Here is a 19,417-nt window from a genome sequence, read left to right on the forward strand (position 1 = left end):
TCCCACCTCCCCTGCGCTGTTATTGGTGCAAAAAAGGCGCCAGGGAAGGTGGGAGGGGAATCGAATTTTGGCGCACTTTACCACGTGGTGTTCGATTCGATTCGAACATGGCGAACACCCTGATATCCGATCGAACATGTGTTCGATAGAACACTGTTCGCTCATCTCTATTTATAACCCCACAAAATCTGATCTTTATTGCTTGATTTGTGGACATGAGATACATGATCATAGTGAGTCAATAACTGTACTGTGCAAACTAAGGGTGAAATAAAACCACATGGCTACAACAAGCCCCTATCACAGTTCATTGGCCACCAGCTGCTACACTATTTACAGTCATCTTAATGCAATAAAAAAATATAATAGTTCATTTAGCACAAGAGCTTAAAAACAGATTTCTGATACAGATCCGATATAATAGTGAAGAGATCATCAGGTATCTTCAACAGTATAAATGCACAGGACGGACTGTTCCACCAGTATCTATAGCATATAGAGATCCTTCAATTTTACCCATGTTCCTTTGGGCTCAGGTACGGGTACAGTAATATTATTGGAATATATAGGTCACAGTTTCCTATGCACTGGGCATATTCTACAACTTTCCTATACAACAGAGGAGGTTGAGGATATAAATAAGTATAAAGTCTTCTGAAAAGCTGCTAAAAAAATATAAAGTCTTACTCTGTAGACAGTAGCAGTTCACATAAACCGTATACATAGAGTTCAGCTCCTATTAGTATAAATATTCATCCAAGTCACTTATGTCGTGGTACTTTAAACCTTAGTGTCAGGACATACGGGGTAATGTCCGTAAAGGGGTGTGTAGATTAAATGTAGGCCATCTACAGGCCATGGTGCAGGAATAGACTTATGGCCCTGTGAAGTTCAGTTTTCTGAGGCAGTGAACATCTTAAAGTCAATTTTCAGAGGGATTGTCAAGTTCTTGAAACGTGTCCTCAATCACTTGCCACAGACAGCTCTCTAGAGGAAAGTCGTTGTCCACCAAGTTCACCAAGTAGTAATTGTCATGAATGTATTGGATGATCATGCGAGATGGCGACTCCTCTTCATACAATTTTGCCCACTGCTCGATCCATAAAGCAAAAGCTTCATCCTGTAGAACGGGAAACAATGGAGTCACTTTGAAAATACATCACTTATCTTGCACATTACAGCTTGTATTGTACTTCAGAGCTGCACTCTTTTCTGCTAGTTATAAGAAGTGTTCTACAAACTTGCTAACACACATCCCTAACACACTACATGAGCTCGTACAACACTAGTTTTGGTAACATCTGGTGATTGGCGTAAAGACGACTCTTCCAGGAGGGCAAATTACAAGAGCAGACACCAAAAAAAGTTAGTATTACTGGGAGATTAAAGTAGAACAATTTTGGAAATAAAAACACCAAGCTTACCTTCCAGTACATAAAGCTGACTGGATCCACCACGGTTGGTTGTATGATCTCACGACCTGGAAAAATGCCCCAAGTCACAGCATTTGGCTGCATGTCCGTGGAATTTGTGATGTTTTCACCCTGTAGTAACATAACGATAAGTTAGCTTTAGATAATGGTGTCCAGAAAAAAAACAAAAGGTGTACTGTCTCAGACAATGCCATACCTGTACATTCACAATATGGTAGTTGACGCGAGGCTCATATCTTTTCAGCACTTTGTTGAGAGCAGTCACCATCTCACTGGATGCAAAAAACTCCAAGTACGCCTGTGCCAAGAAAGGAAGTTATAGGTCACTGAAAAACCGACATCTAGTTAAAACTGTAGCATGACAAGAAAAGTCTACGATCTTTAATATAGCCTATCCACTCAATGTCAGGTAGCTGCAGAAAAATGCAAGTTTTCTTTCTCTTCCAATTGATAGATAGCCTGACCGTCACAATCAGATCATCACCAGCCCCTTCCAAAGTTGCTTGCAGTGAAATATCTGACCCTCTAATAGTATTCATTAGCATTTTTTTTTAATTTAGATTGTGAGCCCCATATAGGGATCACAATGCACATTTGTTTTTCCTATCAGTATGTCTTTGTAGAATGGGAGGAAATCCACGCAAACACGGGGAGAACATACAAACTCCTTGCAGAAGTTGTTCCTACTGGGATACGAATCCAGGACTCCAGCGCTGCAAGGCTGCAGTGCTAACCACTGAGCCACCATGTTGCCCCAGTATTCATTAGCCTCTATTCACAGCTCCCTACCTTCTGAAAGACGTAGCCTCTGCTTGGCCCCCATCCTACTATGGGGTCAGTTGAGGGTTTCCCATTCACATTAGGCTGGGAGTTAATGGTCAAAATTCCTCTTTTATTAACTTTCTCCAGTTGGTCCTTTACTAAATTGGTTTCTTGTGCCAGAGGGTCGTCATTCCAAGGGAGGCAAGTCACCTGGACAAGAGGAAAGGTGTTAGATGCTGTCACCACCCATGTCACATAAGGAAGACTGTCACGTTTTTCAAGGACACGTTATAGTGCCTTAAACTCACCTTGTGGCCATTATGGTTGGGCTTTCCAGTAATGTAACACGTAAAAATCTCAAACACGCTCTCCTCACTACTCAGTTCTTCTCCCCACATCTTCAGTAATTGATCTCGAGGAGACTTGCTCTTCAAGTAGAAGAGATAATAATCTTTCAGTTCACCAAAAGCTGGAGATGAAGAATTTCCCCTGTAAAAATAAAGTCACAAGTTTTTCTCAGCTTTATCCTGGCAGGATAAAATATGGGGCATTTTCTTTGAACTAGATACAAACCAACGTCCGTTGGGGAAGTCGTCCCACTCCTGCGTTCTGTGGATATAACTCTTGGGTCGAGAGGCCCAGAAAATGGGACGGACGTCTTCTTCTCTCCTCTTGGGATGAGCACTTACTGCCCAGGGCATGGGGCGTCTATAATAAACAACCAATAACATTCATGAAATTTTTGCCATGATAAAAGCTCTACATTCCTGTTGATTCTCAAATTAATGGTGCCAGATGACCTAATGGAAAAGGTATAACTGACCGTGAGCTCTGTAATAGCCATTCTATTGCATGCAACAATATATTAAAGGGGTCTTCTCACTAGGGAAATGCAGCGCAATCTGCTGGCACCAGGATATAGAGCAGAGTCTGAGCAGACTAATACATAGTTTTGCAGGAGACTATTCAATATAAAACTTTTTATTCATTACAGTCTCAGCCATTTCTTAGCTATAAAGTCAAGGAGGTGACTGACAGTCTCCCCTCTATGACTATTTATACAGATATAGCTGTCAATGACTGACTCCTTGACTTTATAGCAAAGATAAAGTAGAAAGTTCAATGAATGGTTATGCTAAGTTTTTCCCACAAAACTACACGATGTCTGCAGATTAAACTACCGGTTCCCGGTGACAGGATGCCTTTAAATCCATACATTTCTGTAGTACAGGAGAACATTTTGGGGGAGCAAGCTGATAAAAGAAAGGCTCACTAAAAACACTGTTCAGGGCTACAGAAGGATGTTATAGGACAGGAGGAGAGGGGAAACAAATTCAGTGTAACTTGTATTTTACTCATTCTCTGACAGCCATCCTTGTCAAATCAAAGCTGCCCAATGTCCTGACAAGCCCAAAATTAGCAGAGACTTAAGTAAAGTGCAAGTTACACTGAACCCTTTTTCCACAAAGTATATCAAACTACCCTTGGAAGAGACTTACAGGTTCAACATGACAGGTTCCTTTTAAAGGAATACCCCATCTTAAGCATCTATGACATTTCCACAGGGACGGACCTCACCGGCTCCGAAGCTCATGATATTAGCCATTGAAAACAGCCACTAATGAGCAGATCCCACTCAATAAAGGATTAGTTATCCACTGAAAATTAGTAGGTCACCATCTAATACTACACTGCAGGAACTTCCATGCGGCTGAACTGAACAGATAAGGATTAGGGTCCATTCACACGGAATAAATGCATGCTCATTTTGGCACAATACACATGTAAAGAATACATGTGTAAAAATACGGCTCCCATTTACTTCAGTGACATTTTTTTTACACGTATAAAAAAAACCGCGTCACGTTGTTTGGCGCGTTTTTTTTTTTTTTTTTTTTACACATGTAAAAAAATGTAATTGAAGTCAATGTGAGTCTTAATTTTACGCGTGTAATCTTTAGATGTGTATTGTGCCAAAACGAGCGCGCGTTTACTCCGTGTGAATGGACCCTTAGTTCACACGGGTGCATAATAGCGTATTTTGGTGCTGATTTTGACACAGGAAGCCGCGTCAAAAAACAACACCAAAATGTGCCTTCCTAGACTGTCAGTCGCTGCTTCCCGCTCTGGAGTAGGCCCAAAATGAACGGGCCTAGTCCGGAGGGTGCTGCCACGAGGCGGACGCTGTGGCTCAATGAGGTGTGGAATCTGCCTGAAGAAAGGGCAGCTTGCTTCTTTTTTCTGTGAGCAGCAAAAGATCGCTAGCAATCTCCATAGACCACCATTGCGAGGGGGCGGATTATGACATGGATTCCACGCCATAATTCGCTCGCTCTGTGCCCATGTGAACGAGCCCTAAGAGTTGAAGCATGAGGAGAACCTACAAAATCTACAACTGTAGAGAACAAGAACTCCAAATAACACACGTGACATGGTCATCCTATTTTCAGCAAACATTTATCATATATCAGCTACTCACCTTGGATCCTCCTGCCACATGCCCAGCCGCCTAAGTAAATCAATGCTGGCCACTTCTCGGTTAAGTGTATACAAATGTAACCCGTGCACCAGACCACTGTCCAGCAGCTCCCGGCACATGGACACTGCAAGGTCAATACCATAATTCCTGATGGCAGCATCATTATCTTTGATTGGCTCAATGACATCCTTGATTTCCTGTGGTACCTCAAGTTTTGAGAGTTTAACCAGTTGTCGTAAGGAACCGTACCCCTGAGGAAAGAGGACATGATATGGTATATAGGAAGAACAGACAGTTACATATTCTTTCAATGCTGCACAGAGTCAAACATTTTCAACAAAGGTGCAGAATAAAATTTACCTTGTCAATATCTAACCAATACTTAAAAGTGAATCCACTACTTGGTCCTGTCTCAGCACACAGGAATCATAGCCAGTCACTGGCCACATCTGTGACCCACTGCATTCAGTGACTTGCTTAGTAGGCATTTACTGTGTGTCAAGATTGGACCAGGGAGTAGAGACCAGCAGGAAACCTTTATCTTGTCAAAAAGCCCATGAATAAAGTGAAGTAAATGCACCTGGATTGGAAATATTCCTGGCAGGATGGGACACGTGATGCCAATGGCTCTACAGTCCTTCAGGAACTGTAGAAAAGTTTCTGATCGGAAGAAAAGCTGAGTGATAATGAAGTCGGCTCCAGCGTCCACTTTCTCCTTTAAGTGTCGGAGATCTGCATCATAGTTCTCAGCCTCGGGGTGTCCTTTAGGATAACCTGTACAGGTTGAGAGCCTCACATTACACTACAATTCTCCAAAGTTCTACAATTCTCCAAAAAATAGAAATTACCTGCAACACAGATGTCAAAGTAGTCGTCAAATTCACTGCGGATGTGTTTCACTAAATCAACGGCATAATTAAATCCTTCTGCTTCGTCCTCCCACTCTTCACCAACTGGATCTAGAATACAACAGCAGAGGTTAATTATTAGACATGCAGTATTATAGCAGTTATATTTTTGCATATAGGAGGCAGTATTATAACAATAGTACTCATGTACATAAAGGGCAGTATTAAAGGAGGTATATCCCTATCCATAGGGTAAAGTCTAAAGAGTGAGCAGTACAACATACCTCCACGAAGAGCCATTATATTTTTCAGCCCATTGCGTTTTGCCTTCTTAAGATGTCTTGTAATCTCCTCCTTGGTTTGGGTGCAACAAGTCATGTGTAGAATGGTTTCCAGTCCACAAAAATTTACAGCTGTACTTGCAATGGTCATGGAGGAGGTTTCTTTGTCCGAGCCAGGGTCACCAGCAGGATGCCAGGTTACATCAATGAAGAGGGGGCCCCCAGAACCCATGCGATCAAACCTGAAATTTAAGTAGAACTAGTGAGAGGAATCCGATAGGACATCAGTTACGGTACCTAGTAGCACAAATATGTTAAATCCCTAGACCACACAGGTTAGTCCTATGCTATAGTGATCAATCACAAACCTGGAGATGAGGTTGACAGCTCCACTGGCTGTACGTGGTGGGAAGAACTCTAGTGAGAACCACTTGTCTCCAGCTTCAATACGCCGACGCATTTTATCCCGCAATCGTTCATGTCGTTCTATGTCAAGGACTGGGGTAGATGATCTGGAGCTCTCTTTCGAGTTATCTGTGCTGCTACAGCTGGCACTGCTGCCATCAAAGCTGTTTGCCTTTACCATGGTGAGCACTAGAGAACAGACCTAAATCGTGCGCAAAAAAAAATACATTGAGTCAATTTTTATTTTTATCTGTTCCTGGAAGAGAACCTGGGCAACAACCAATATGGCCAACATAGCAGATTTCACAGAAGTTACAACACAGCCTTTCTACTTATTATGGTATCTAGGTCATGTTACCTGCTCTGCTGCTTCATTAGGAAAAGTTGGCATGCAGCTGCCTGGGAAAGGTGGGTATCACATTGCAAAAGAGAAAAAAAAAAAAAAAAAAAAACTTTTCAAATACGAACAAAACGTTCCTGTAGTTGAGCAATCCAGAAAGAACGTTAAAAGGATAGGACAAATTTGAAAATATTGAATTTTTTTTTTAGTTTTCCAGACTTTGGTAATTCCCACATCAGCCGCTTCATATTCTAGAATGATGCTTAATCTCATGTAAACTGTGCACTATACATAGTTATGCATTGATCTCCTGATGCAGGGGAAAGGACAATTTTCCCCAATCTCACATTTATCTTCCTATGCTCATACCGGTGGTGTTAGACTTTAGCCGCTGAGTCATCATATCACCAGGGTCCTGCAGTTCATACATAGGTTACAGGTGACACATGGGAAGTTTCACTGAAAGCAGGAGACCTCATAGGAAGCGAGATCAGACCATTATCTGCTGATATAAAGCTCCACTGCCTGCTGCGATAACTATGACAAGAGGTCAGGTGACGTGTCGCATGCAATCTTTTATGGAACCTCGACAAACATACCATGCCCATGGAGCCACATTATCATTGCACCTTAACTCAATGTAAAGGTACTTGTGTCATTTGTGAGAGTCTACAGCAAACCACTTTTTCCTATTTCTGTGTATAATAAAGCACATTCAGTGTCCAGTTACTTATAACAGTTGCAGTGTACCCCAGCCTTATAATAGATCGTGCACCATCTCCTGGGGTTTCACAATTGCCAGTCCCAAAATGGAGCGGAGAGAAGCCGCAGCTATTTAAAGCGACCCCTGATATCCGATCTTTGCGTAGTGAAGTCTCAGCACTGAGATGTTTAAACTTCTAATCTCTATGAAAGAAGCCCCAAGGACTTCTAGGAACTTCTCTGTTCAGGTATTTTGCGGACGTGGAGGACAAGTAAGGGGGGGAAAGGGTTAATCAAACAGCTCTGCAGAGAATTATGTAACCTACTAAATGTGCACCCTCTGGGCCACAGGTGCCTCCTGCGCCAACAAGCAAACTTAACCATTTTTAGTCTCAAGTAGAATGTAAAGCAACCTAAGAACACAAAGGCCTGAGGAAAAGACAATCGCTGACAAACTTGGTACAAATGCACATCGTGGCCTTAAGAAATTATCCTGAAGAACAGGCCTGCGAGTTTCCCGAGATTTGGCTGAGCTCCATTCTGCTATATTGTATATTAAAGGGGCTCTATCAGCAAACTTATGCTGATAGAGCCCCACATATGCACAATGGGTAAGTTGATCATATTCTGTTTTAGGGATTTATTTTAAGACTGGGGGGTAGTTTAATATAACTTTAGCGGTGCCTGAATGGCCTTTTTAAAGGCTATTCACGCATATGTGGGGCTCTATCAGCATAATTTTGCTGATAGAGCCCCTTTAAAGGGTTTTCCTGTTTTTGCTGCATAAGAAAAAAAAAAATCCTGAAAATTTCTAATATATTTTATTTTTCAATGAATCAAGTTCTTTGGACGTCTGAAAGTGCCAGTCTCACTGCACTTGGCTTATTACAATGTAAGGGCTAGTTCACATGGGGCACAGCACCGCGTATTTTGGTCCTGATTTAGTTACCTTTGAAGAGATTAGATAGACAATTGGTTTTTCTCTTCCAAATTTTCTATATACATATACTATATCCAAATTCGGTGACAAAAACAGCACACGGTGGCACCCATAGACTTTAAATGGGCATTTGTTGTCTACAAAGCATAACAAAATAAAGCATGACTTCTTTATATAAGGAATAGATGTCTGCATGCTCCCCTTACAATGAAAGGGTTCTCACGCAGTACATGATTTGCAGACATTACACATCCCCTAAAAGCTGACATATGTCAATAAACCCTAAAAGCAGCATAACGGGTGAAAATATGGGTATCTATATGTGTCAGGTCTGTCACAATCTGGGTGACAATCTGGATTCCCCATGTGCAGGCCTCACCCTCAGGGCACATGGAAATGGGTAACCGATATCATCATACTGTAAAAAAATGCAAAACTATAGCAAAGCTCAGCACAATAGGATATCAGCACTGACAATGCTCACATGGCAATTCCCTAACCTGTTAGCAAACACAATATCTATCATATGTACAGCTGCATCCTGTACCTGAAAACCTGACAGGCAGCCATGAGGGCCACAGTATACGCCTAAGGCTATTATATGATCTTCTGCTACTACTGGGACAGCTATGTGGCAACTACCCAGTACCATCACAAGTAGCACAACAATAACCAGCAGTCACAGGCTCAGCAATGGAGGATTTCCAGCTACAAGAGGTTTCATAATCCTCAGTAATACAGGTGGCTACTCGCACCAGATCACTGGAGGAACTAGGTGAAAAGTCAGTCACTTATCACTGCCAAGTTAGGTGTGGTTATAGTATTACATCCTCACAGCCAAGAAAGCCTAAAACAAACGCTGCCAAGCCTGTGCCCACAGAGGGTACGCTGCAATGGACATTTGGCGGATTGATCTTGGCAGCCAAACATTAAGCATTTGTCTAGACAATCCTCGGACGTAAACAGGGGAGCGCAAATCTCTTTCCTGGCCCGATGTTTCTCACAATGTATCAGAGAGAACAGAATGAATGTATTAGTCGGACACTAGTTTTCTGGTGTAGATGTGAGCAATTATGGCGTCTCTATGGCGAACAGCCTTTTTTGAGCCAAATTCGTTTTTCGTGAAATTGGGCAGAAATCAAGGCAGTCTAGGCCAGGGAAGCCTCTGCCTGACAAGTTTATTATAACTTTATTATGCCTTGTACGCCAGCTTTCCGGCATAAAAGTCCATTTTTTTGCTACTTTTTAATTTCGTCGCTATCTTCAACACATTCTCAAAATTGGGCCATGTCGTGGCCTACAGGGGGCAGGGCCCTGATCTCCGCCATTTATATCATCATGTAAGCTCAAAATCTGACATAAACGTTGTGGGGAAATATACGCCAGCCAAGAGTTGGCATACACTTCCCCTCCAAGAGCAGGGCCTGGCAGAGAGCATGCACCATGTATGAGAAGGTCTGCACCCTTCTGACTCTGGGGTTATAAAGACTGGCATTAATAACACCAGTCTTCATAAATGTACGCCATTGTTTCCATTAACGGACAACAAACTGTGATCTTGACGGGGACATTTATCAAGCCTCGTGCATCTATTTTTTTCTAATTTTGACCCCTTTTTTTGTCATTGGGATTGTCCAGGAATTAGAGCTACCCGTGTTGAGATTGGGGAGGCGAGACCAATAAGTTGCCTCAGAAGTCACTAGAGAGGGACCAGGGGAGTCACTCAAGTTTTATACCATGGCCACTACATTTATCATGTTTGTACCTATTTAGTGTTTAGACGAAACCATGCTTTTTTGACAGGGAAAGTGGTTGTGGTTTATCTGGTGGAACATTTTACAATGCATTTATAATGTACCCCTTTTTATCAAAAGGCACTAAGAAATGGGCAACTGCACTCCAGTACGTGGGAAGCGAAAAAGTACCTGAAACCTCTGACAGGAGTAGAATCTTGATTTCCATAAGGACAATTTTGTGCAAGATTTACGATGCAGCTTCACCTTTTTAGTACATTAAAAAACTAGGCAAAAAAAAGGAACAGGTCAAATGATAAATGACCACGAGAAAATAGTGAGGCGAGTGAAGTGAACCGGAAAGTTACAGAATCTTTCATTTACAGATTCTGGAGCAAACAGAAACAAACAACTTCTTTGGGGACATTTGCTACAGTTGTCTCCTTTCTGCAACCCACAGAGGAAGACATTTGATCAAGACTTCTTGCTGCAAAGCATATGGCGTATGTTCTCATTAAAGCATCCCTTTAAGTATTGTAAAGAATTGGCCCGGCGCACATCAAAGTCTGTACCTGCTGCTACTACAGCGAGCAAAATATATTGTACACACAATCGTGTTCTCTCCCAGTGCCAATGTTTTAAGGGCGACTGACCCTAAAGTCAGCAGCTGGTAAACATGCAAGCAACTAGATGTGTATGCCAGATTCTCAGCTCTGGAGATGGGAAGAATAAAGTGTGTTTGTGTGTGTGTGTGGAGTTTTCTGGTCATCCCATTGAAGATCACGCTTAGCCGCTCACCAGCCTTGATATGGCTGACAACATAGGACAAAAAATTCTGCTCAGATGCACTGGGGACTTGAGATCTAGGTTTACTATTGCCCATTTCTTATGGATTCTCTAGTGTTGGTGCTTGGATAGTGATTCTAAGATGGAATTCAGATAAATTTGGTCAGATCCCTTTAAGGCAGCAAAGTGAATTGCCGCAAAAATGCTTGCATTTTTCGCTTCCTTTACTCTGTGCTGTGCTTTTTTTTTTTTTTTTTTTTTATTTTCCCCATATAAGTCTATGGGAAAAAGGTAGCAATTTTTGAGTAATACTAACATCGCGTTTTCTGCAGCATTCCTTCTGTACTTTGGGGATGAGATTAAAGAAAATTGCATTCACTTTGCTAGGCATGCAACATTTCTTCTGCTTTGTATCCGCAAAGGCCAAATATCCAGCGTTTCGGCCACATGGGACAGGCATAAGGTGCCTTCAGACACTGCTGATTTTGTTGCAGAAATATATGCAGCTAAAAACCAGTTCTGTTCATTTGATGACACGAAGTTCACACTACAACTTTCTCTCTGTTGTTCTGGTCTGTCGGAGGACGGCTAAAATAGCATTTACACATGGAGCTCAGTGGACCACCTTGACTATAAAGGGGTCCATTGTTTTAAAATTGACGGAGGAAAAAGTCTTCCTTTTCAACAGTGCTCCTTTTCAACAGAGACCCTGATCCAGATGTGAACATCTAAGGTTGTAGAAATTCATGTGCTTGGTACAAAGTCAGTTCCAATTACATGAAAAGATTTTCAGTCACACATTTCTGCAAATAAATCTGTAATGTGTGAACATTCCCTAAATTATGGTATCTGCAAGACTGGACAGGTGGATTTACAACCACTGACTGGGCCCTTAGATGGATATTTTAGTAAGTAACAATAGCTCATGTGTCTCCCACTCTGCCAACCTGTCTAGGCTTACTGTATGCAGCAGATGCCATAGACACAAGACTGATACAAGCCACATAATGGGTGACATTTATAAATGTGCGCCCGCTGCCAGTCTGCAAACAGGGTGAAAAGTGGTACACCATGTTCTCCAAATCTGGACGGGCTCTGAGGCCCAGTTCACATCTGCATTCAGGCCATTCTGTTCCCCACTCCACGAGAAAAGCGTGGAGAGAAAATTCCTGCAAGCAGTACTTTTCTCTCTGCATTTTTCATGCGGAAACCACACGGACCCAATTATAGTCTATGGGGTCTGTGGGTTTCCTTTGGTTATGACTTTTTTTTAATGCAGATTAGGATTCCATTCGGGGGTCCCCAAGTGGACTCACCAAAAGGAAACACGTGCAGATGTGAACCAGGCCTCAGTCCTTGAATGTAAGCAGGAATCTTCCTATGGACAGCAAGATGATGGTGAGAAACTGAAACACAAAATATATTAGAAAGTTCTATTATATTGTGTCATGCCGGCTTCACACGAATCTTAATACCCCAGCTAACAGCAAAATAGACTGAGGTGGGCACAAAATGTGGCAGAATTATAGTGGTATTTACCCAGCCACACAAATACAGTGAAGCTGCAGAACAGTGAACCTGGTCTCTATGGGAGACACCTGTCTGCTCAGGTCATTGTGTGCCACCATCTACATGACTGGGCCCAGGATATTGGGCAGTGGTGCACCATGCCATTCAGTCCAGAGCGATTGTAGATTGCCCATATACTACCATTAGATTAGGCAGTAGATGGGTATCGCCAACAGCTCTAGGGCACAATGACAGATGCCAATGCAGAAATGTTACACTCATAGCTATGTAAAGTGTTGTATGATTGGAAAAAGTGGCAGAGGAAAGAAGGAGACATATTCTATACAGTATACAGAGCAGGGGGCTGATCCAGAAAATCACAGGCAGCCCCCCACCATGTTAGACAACCGAGCCTCGCCATTCATTGAGGTGCAGAATGTAAGCTACGATTCTATGGAACTACAAGTACCAGCATGCTGCAGATGTCCCTAATATGCATGCCATGCTGGTACCTGTAGTGCACTCGCAGCTGGAGCGCAGAAGCTTGTGGTAATTCATTCAATCCCTTAGAGGCATGTCATAGCAGTGCAGACATATAGAACACAGGTTATACGGCGCGCCGCTCCTTGCACACGGCCACCCCCAGCATCCCTGGTCCCGATGATGGCTCTCACCTCCCCTGTTACTGTCTCCACGCTGCCGGCCCGATCCTTGCCTCTGACCCGCAGGCAAAGCGCATTAAACCTCTCGTGACGTCACCGGGAGACAGGCAGGGGTAAGCAACACGTGACCACACAGCCCGCCCATCCTTAGAGGCGGGGCATTCCAGATGTAGCTCGTACGAGTGAATGTCACGTGATACTGTCTGGGCGTGTCCTGCAGGCTGCCTCTAGGGGGGCTTGTAGGGACTGCTGTTGTTGTCATGTGACAGCCGCCTGTCTGGGAGGAGGGGGTGGCAGAAAGATGGCGACGTGCCGGGGTTCGGTGTGCTGCTGTTGTTGCTGCTGTGGGGATCGGGAGAGCCGCACCCCGGAGGAGCTGGTGAGAGTTCGGATTCAGGACATTATTGGCAGGAGGCGGGGCTGTGATTGTAGTGTCACTTACCTCCATAATGATGGTTTCCTTTGTCACTCTCATCCCACATGACGTCGTGTATCTGCTCCATCATAGCATACACCTGCCTGCTGTAGTCCTCCTCACATGTGCTCCATACACCTGCCCATCACATACCTGATACCCTGCCCATCACAAGCCTCATATAGTGGGCAGCTGCCCATGACAGTCCTGATACCCTGCCCATCACAAGCCTAGTACAGTGGGCAGCTGCCCATCACATTCCTGATACCCTGCCCATCCCAAACCTCATATAGTGGGCAGCTGCCCATCACATACCTGATACCTTGCCCATCCCAAACCTCATATAGTGGGCAGCTGCCCATCACATACCTGATACCCTGCCCATCCCAAACCTCATATAGTGGGCAGCTGCCCATCACATTCCTGATACCCTGCCCATCCCAAACCTCATATAGTGGGCAGCTGCCCATCACATACCTGATACCCTGCCCATCCCAAGCCTCATATAGTGGGCAGCTGCCCATCACATACCTGATACCCTGCCCATCACAAGCCTAGTACAGTGGGCAGCTGCCCATCACATTCCTGATACCCTGCCCATCCCAAACCTCATATAGTGGGCAGCTGCCCATCACATACCTGATACCCTGCCCATCCCAAACCTCATATAGTGGGCAGCCGCCCATCACATTCCTGATACCCTGCCCATCACAAGCCTCATATAGTGGGCAGGTGCCCATCACATTCCTGATACCCTGCCCATCACAATCCTAGTACAGTGGGCAGCTGCCCATCACATGCTGATACCCTGGGGACCTGCTCATCACAAGCCTAGTACAGTGGGCAGCTGCCCATCACATGCCTGATACCCTGCCCATCACAAGCCTCATATAGTGGGCAGCTGCCCATCACATTCCTGTTACCCGGCCCATCACAATCCTAGTACAGTGGACAGATGCCCATCACATGCTGATACCCTGGGGACCTGCTCATCACAAGCCTAGTACAGTGGGCAGCTGCCCATCACATGCCTGATACCCTGCCCATCACAAGCCTAGTACAGTGGGCAGCTGCCCATCACATTCCTGATTCCCCCGCCCATTACAAGCCTATTACATGCCTGTGACATGCCTGAGGCACGGGGAGCATCTGCCCGTCACAAGCTTGATACAGCCATCACATGCTACCTGCCCGTCACTAGCCTGATACTCTGGGCACCTGCCAGTCACAAGTCTCATGCAGCTCATCACATACCTGATACATGGAGCACCTGCTTATCATATCCCTGATATACATGGTACCTGCTTGCCACAAGCGTGATACCCCGGGCACTTGTCCGTCACATCTCATGCAGGCCGTCATATGCCTCATATACCCTTATGTCACACTCCTCATGTTCCAGTCAGTTGCCCATAAAATAGACACCATCTAAAGCTTCATATACCCAGCACTTCCCTATTGCATGCTTCATAACCCTGCACCTGCCTGTCACATACCTTATACACTGGGCACTTGCACATTGTAATGCCTCATATACCGGGCACAATCCCTTCATAATGCCTCATGTTATCCCCTCATAATGTCACTTGTCAGTCACACGTCTCGATAAAGTGGGCGTTTGCCCACTCTTCACACGCAAAATGGTTGCCCATTACACGTACCATACGCCAGGCACCTTCCAGTCAAATAACTCTTTACCCAATAATCTAACCCTCACTTGACTACAACATTGGGTGTCTGCTTGTCACATGCCTTTTAATAGTCCTACTACACACCTATCATACATCAGTCACATTCTGTATCCTGAAACACACCCATTATAATTGTCATGTACTCATCATCTGTCCTTCATGTCCTCAATCCTCATACGTGCAAACCTAGTGATGACACCCCATGATCACAACCTTTCATAGCTGACGCCTCCATAATCGCCCATTCCATCTCTTATACATCTGACCCCCCCACTGATCACATCCCTCTCATAACCCCTGTCATTCCCACCGATCACACCCCCATACCCTCCTCCTGTGAAATCTGAGATGTAGTAACAATCACTCCCATACATCTGAATAACTTTCATGGCTCATTTTTCTGGCTACCATGAGTGAAGCTGTAATAGGCAGGCAGACATAGATGTGGGCAGTTCCAGGTGGACCCGCTGACCGCTGCTGTAATGTTTGACTTTTTTGTTTATTCAGGCTCTTTACAGGGAGAGAGGCTTCTAATCTGAAGTAATTACTAATCTGGGGATGTGAGAGTCACGTGTGTCCTGCTCTGGAGGAATTAATTTCCTCACAACAATAATGGAGTGCTGTTGCCTCTATTATGGGACAATTGTTGCAACAACAAAAAAAAAGCAACATGACTGCAATGTGTGAATAAACCCTGTGGAAATATTCTCGCCATTATAAGATCATGGCTAGGTGTCCTGCCTCCTTTTAGTGAACTAGGAACCTCACCCTCACTGACAAGAGTAAAGGGGCTGTAGCCTTTGTGGGTTATGGAGGTGGTGTGCCCATTGAAGTCAATGGAATTCATTTACGTTCATTGCAATCCCATTGGAGATGTCAGCACATCTCGGATTTTCCATTGTTAAACTTCCAATTGTTCCATTTATTCTTCAGACCACCTTAGAACATATGATGTATTTACAGCACGTGATATGCGTTATACACATGTGCCATAACATGACTGTGCCCATAGACTTTCATTGTTTGATCACGCGGTATCTCCTGTGCAAACAATAGCTTGGAGCCACTGTGCACACTCCCAGGCGTGTTATTTGCATACATACAAGGTGGAAACTTTATTTGCGCATTGCTCGGGGTCACCATTTACACCTAAGGATATGTTTTACTGCATTCAGGTAGTAAAGGGGTATTTTCTCATCCATCTCCTCATCTCATCAATTACCATTATGCAGAATCCTCTTGTAAAATATCCTCTTAGGCAGCATTCACACTGAGTAACGCTGGCGTTTTTTGTGCTTATTTTTGCACATAGCGCCGCGTTTGCGCCGTTCAACGCGACCGCAAAATAGCGCGGCGTATACGAGGCGTTAACGCGGCGCTATGTGCAAAAATAAGCACAAAAAACGCCAGCGTTACTCAGTGTGAATGCTGCCTTAGAGTATTTCCAGGTAATAGAAGGGGCTTCTAGTTTGACAACCCCACCCCAGCAGTGTATCATTTTTTTTTTTGTACCATTAAAATTGTTTTTTCTTCTTGTTGACACGTAGGAATAGCCTTAAGAAAGGCTATTCTTCTCCTACCTTTAGATGTCTTCTCTGCGCCTCCGTTCAGTATAAATCCCGGTTTTCATCGGAATGCAAATGAGTTCTCTCGCAGCACTGGGGGCGGGCCACAGCACTCAAACAGCATTGGCAGCGTCCCCAATGCTGCGAGAGAACTCTCTAGCGCCGCCTCCATCTTCTTCAGGAACGGCCTCTTCACGCGTCTTCTTCCGGCGCGGTCAGTCAAACTTCTAGGCCTAGGGCAGAGCCAACTGCGCATGTCCACAGGCCACAAGAAAATGGCTACTTACTTACTGTGTAAGTGGCCATTTTTCTTGTGGCCTCGGGCATGTGCAGTTGGCTCTGCCCGAGGCCTAGAAGTTTGACCGCCCGTGCCGGAAGAAGATGTGGGAAGAGGCCGTTCCTGAAAAAGATGGAGGCGGCGCTGGAGAGTTCTCTTGCAGCATTGGGGACGCTGCCAGTGCTGTTTGAGTGCTGTGGCCCGCCCCCAGTTCTACGAGAGTACTCATTTGTCTACCGACTAGAACCGGGATTTCTACCAAATAGCGGCGCGAAGAAGACATCTAAAGGTAGGAGAAGAATAGCCTTTCTTAAGGCTATTCTGACGTGTCAATGAGAAAAAATTCCATTTTAATGGTAGAATCCCTTTAAGGGGGTTTCCAATTTCCACAAGTTATTATTTGTATAATGAAAAGTTCTACAATTCTCCAATATGTTTTCTGTATGAAGCCCTCACAGTTTTCTAGATCTCTGCTTGCTTTCAGTGGATAAAAATCAGTCCCGTGGTCCTGTGATATACAGTTATGTGATGGACACACCGTTGCACAGCTCATTACAGTGACAGCACCTAAATCTGAGCTCTGTCCTGTAACAAGCCGTGCACCTGTGTGTCCATCACATGGCCATAGCAGATTTGTATCCACTGCAAGTAAGCAATGGATGACAGCAAGCAGAGATCTAGAAAACTGTGAGGAATTGATACAGAAAGTGTACTGAAAACTTTTCATTATACAAAAAAAAAATAACTTTTTTTCTGCTAAATCTGGGCAATCCCTTTAACCATTAAATGCAGATAATTTTTCAGCTTTTTTTTTTTTTTTTTTTGCTATGCCCAAATTCTACAATGATGTCTTTGGGGTTTACAGACATACAACATCCAGACTCCTCTGTTTGCTGACTTAGTGGTCAGCATAGAGTGCAGTGTAAATCGTTAGGGTCACTTACAACATCCTCTCCCTAAACATTGCCACAAGACATTTTATCTGTACTGTACACTAGAAAGGAAGCCATATTGCTTCTCCTAAAGCCTTTTTACGTTTATATTGCAAAGTCTTACGAGCAGAATCCTTTTCTTCATTGCTGTCGCTGATACATAGAAAGTTATTATTTTGAAATTCTAGACTGGCTGGGTTGGATATGGGTAAGACATGGCGCTCTATGAATGTACTGCTTCTGCGGAATGTGCAGGAATGCTGATTTACAGGATTTCACGTAGACTTTGTTATTGTGACTGATTCCATTTATAGCTGCCCCACATGTTGTTTGGTTGCTCCAGAAAAAAATGTGAAAGTTTGTGAGTTTGGATGTTTGTGAGTTTGGATGTTTGTGGGTTTGTGTGTTTGGATGTTTGTTCCTCAATCACGCAAAACCCGCTCGACCGATTTGGCTGAAAGTTTCCACAAACATAGTTAATATACCCGATTGCGCAATAGGTTACTTTTCGTCACAATAGCGCACATACGTTTGTGCCAGGACCCCCACAAACCCCAAACTCACACCACCATCTCTGCAATCTCACACACTTTGGACCATAGCAAGCCCCAAAATTCATATTGCCCTCTACAGCCTCGCCCCTAACCCCACACAATCACATATACATATACTTTACCACTTTACCCCTCACCTTAACGATACTCCAGGAGGCGCTCTTTAACGCTCCGGAGCAGCCATGTTTGCCGACCCCCACCGCTCTGACAATCCTCGACACCGCCCACCCATGCCAATACCCCTAGGCGGTCTAATAAATGCAAAAACAAAAAAAAACAACCAAAATAAAAAGTATTACAAATTCAAATCCCCCCCCCCTTTCCCTAGAACACATATAAAAGTAGTTAAATACTGTGAAACACATACATGTTAGGTATCCCTGTGTCCGAAATCGCCCGCTCTACAAAGCTATACAAATATTTTGCCTGGACGCTTAACGCCGTAGCGGCAAACATACTGAAAAGTCCTAAACCGCTGTTTTTTCACTATTTTCATTATCATACAAATATCAATCAAAAGTGATCAAACCAATAGTATTTCCCGAAAAAGCAACAACTACAAACTACACCCGGCCCCGCAAAAAAACACATCCCCCGACACAGACAAATAAAAAAGTGACTGCTATCAGAATATGGCAACTAACAAAAAAAGGTCAACACACTACTGGCAGAAAATAACAAATCATACAATGTCGTATATCGAGGTATATTCACTTGTAATACCACTGTCCCAAAGACACTATGTACAGATTATACCAACACCATATAGCAGCTGAAATACAAATTACATTCAACACAAAAGTCTCATGTATTCTCTGAATTACAGCAACAACAAGATACAAAGTTACATTTCATATCCCATACCTTATACTCAGTACGAAAACCTTACCCACGCCTGTATTTACACACTTCTACAATCACCGCAGACGAAGTCGCGGGTACCAGCTAGTGCACAAATAAAGTTGATATTTCGAGTACAACCATATTGGAACAGTTCCCAATAATCTAGAATATTCCAATAATGGCTGGCAATAATCACTCTATCTGCCTTCCCGGTGTACATGCAGGCTGTTATGTGACCAGATACAGGAGTGCCATCCCAT

General features: G+C 43.9%; 2 protein-coding genes across 2 annotated transcripts in view; one reads left to right on the forward strand and one right to left on the reverse strand.

Moving 5' to 3' along the window:
- Positions 1-285: 285 nt before the first annotated feature.
- Positions 286-13,017, reverse strand: MTHFR (methylenetetrahydrofolate reductase). The gene is made up of 12 exons (XM_075279996.1): positions 12,893-13,017; positions 6,172-6,410; positions 5,807-6,045; positions 5,523-5,633; positions 5,255-5,448; positions 4,675-4,925; positions 2,769-2,903; positions 2,504-2,684; positions 2,223-2,405; positions 1,630-1,731; positions 1,425-1,544; positions 286-1,120 (listed from the first exon to the last, which is right to left on the reverse strand). The coding sequence occupies exons 2-12, from the start codon at positions 6,387-6,389 to the stop codon at positions 923-925; spliced, it is 1,932 nt and encodes a 643-aa protein (XP_075136097.1). The 5' UTR covers positions 6,390-6,410; positions 12,893-13,017; the 3' UTR covers positions 286-922.
- Positions 13,018-13,097: 80 nt separating this feature from the next.
- The window catches only part of CLCN6 (chloride voltage-gated channel 6), a 31,365-nt gene continuing 25,045 nt past the window's right edge, over positions 13,098-19,417 (forward strand). The window contains exon 1 of the mRNA XM_075279997.1: positions 13,098-13,259. Within this exon, the coding sequence (XP_075136098.1) occupies positions 13,182-13,259 (78 nt within the window). The 5' untranslated portion in view covers positions 13,098-13,181. The remainder of the gene's footprint in view (positions 13,260-19,417) is intronic.

The sequence above is a fragment of the Leptodactylus fuscus genome, chromosome 6, assembly GCF_031893055.1.
Source record: "Leptodactylus fuscus isolate aLepFus1 chromosome 6, aLepFus1.hap2, whole genome shotgun sequence".
Taxonomy (NCBI): Eukaryota; Metazoa; Chordata; class Amphibia; order Anura; family Leptodactylidae; genus Leptodactylus; species Leptodactylus fuscus.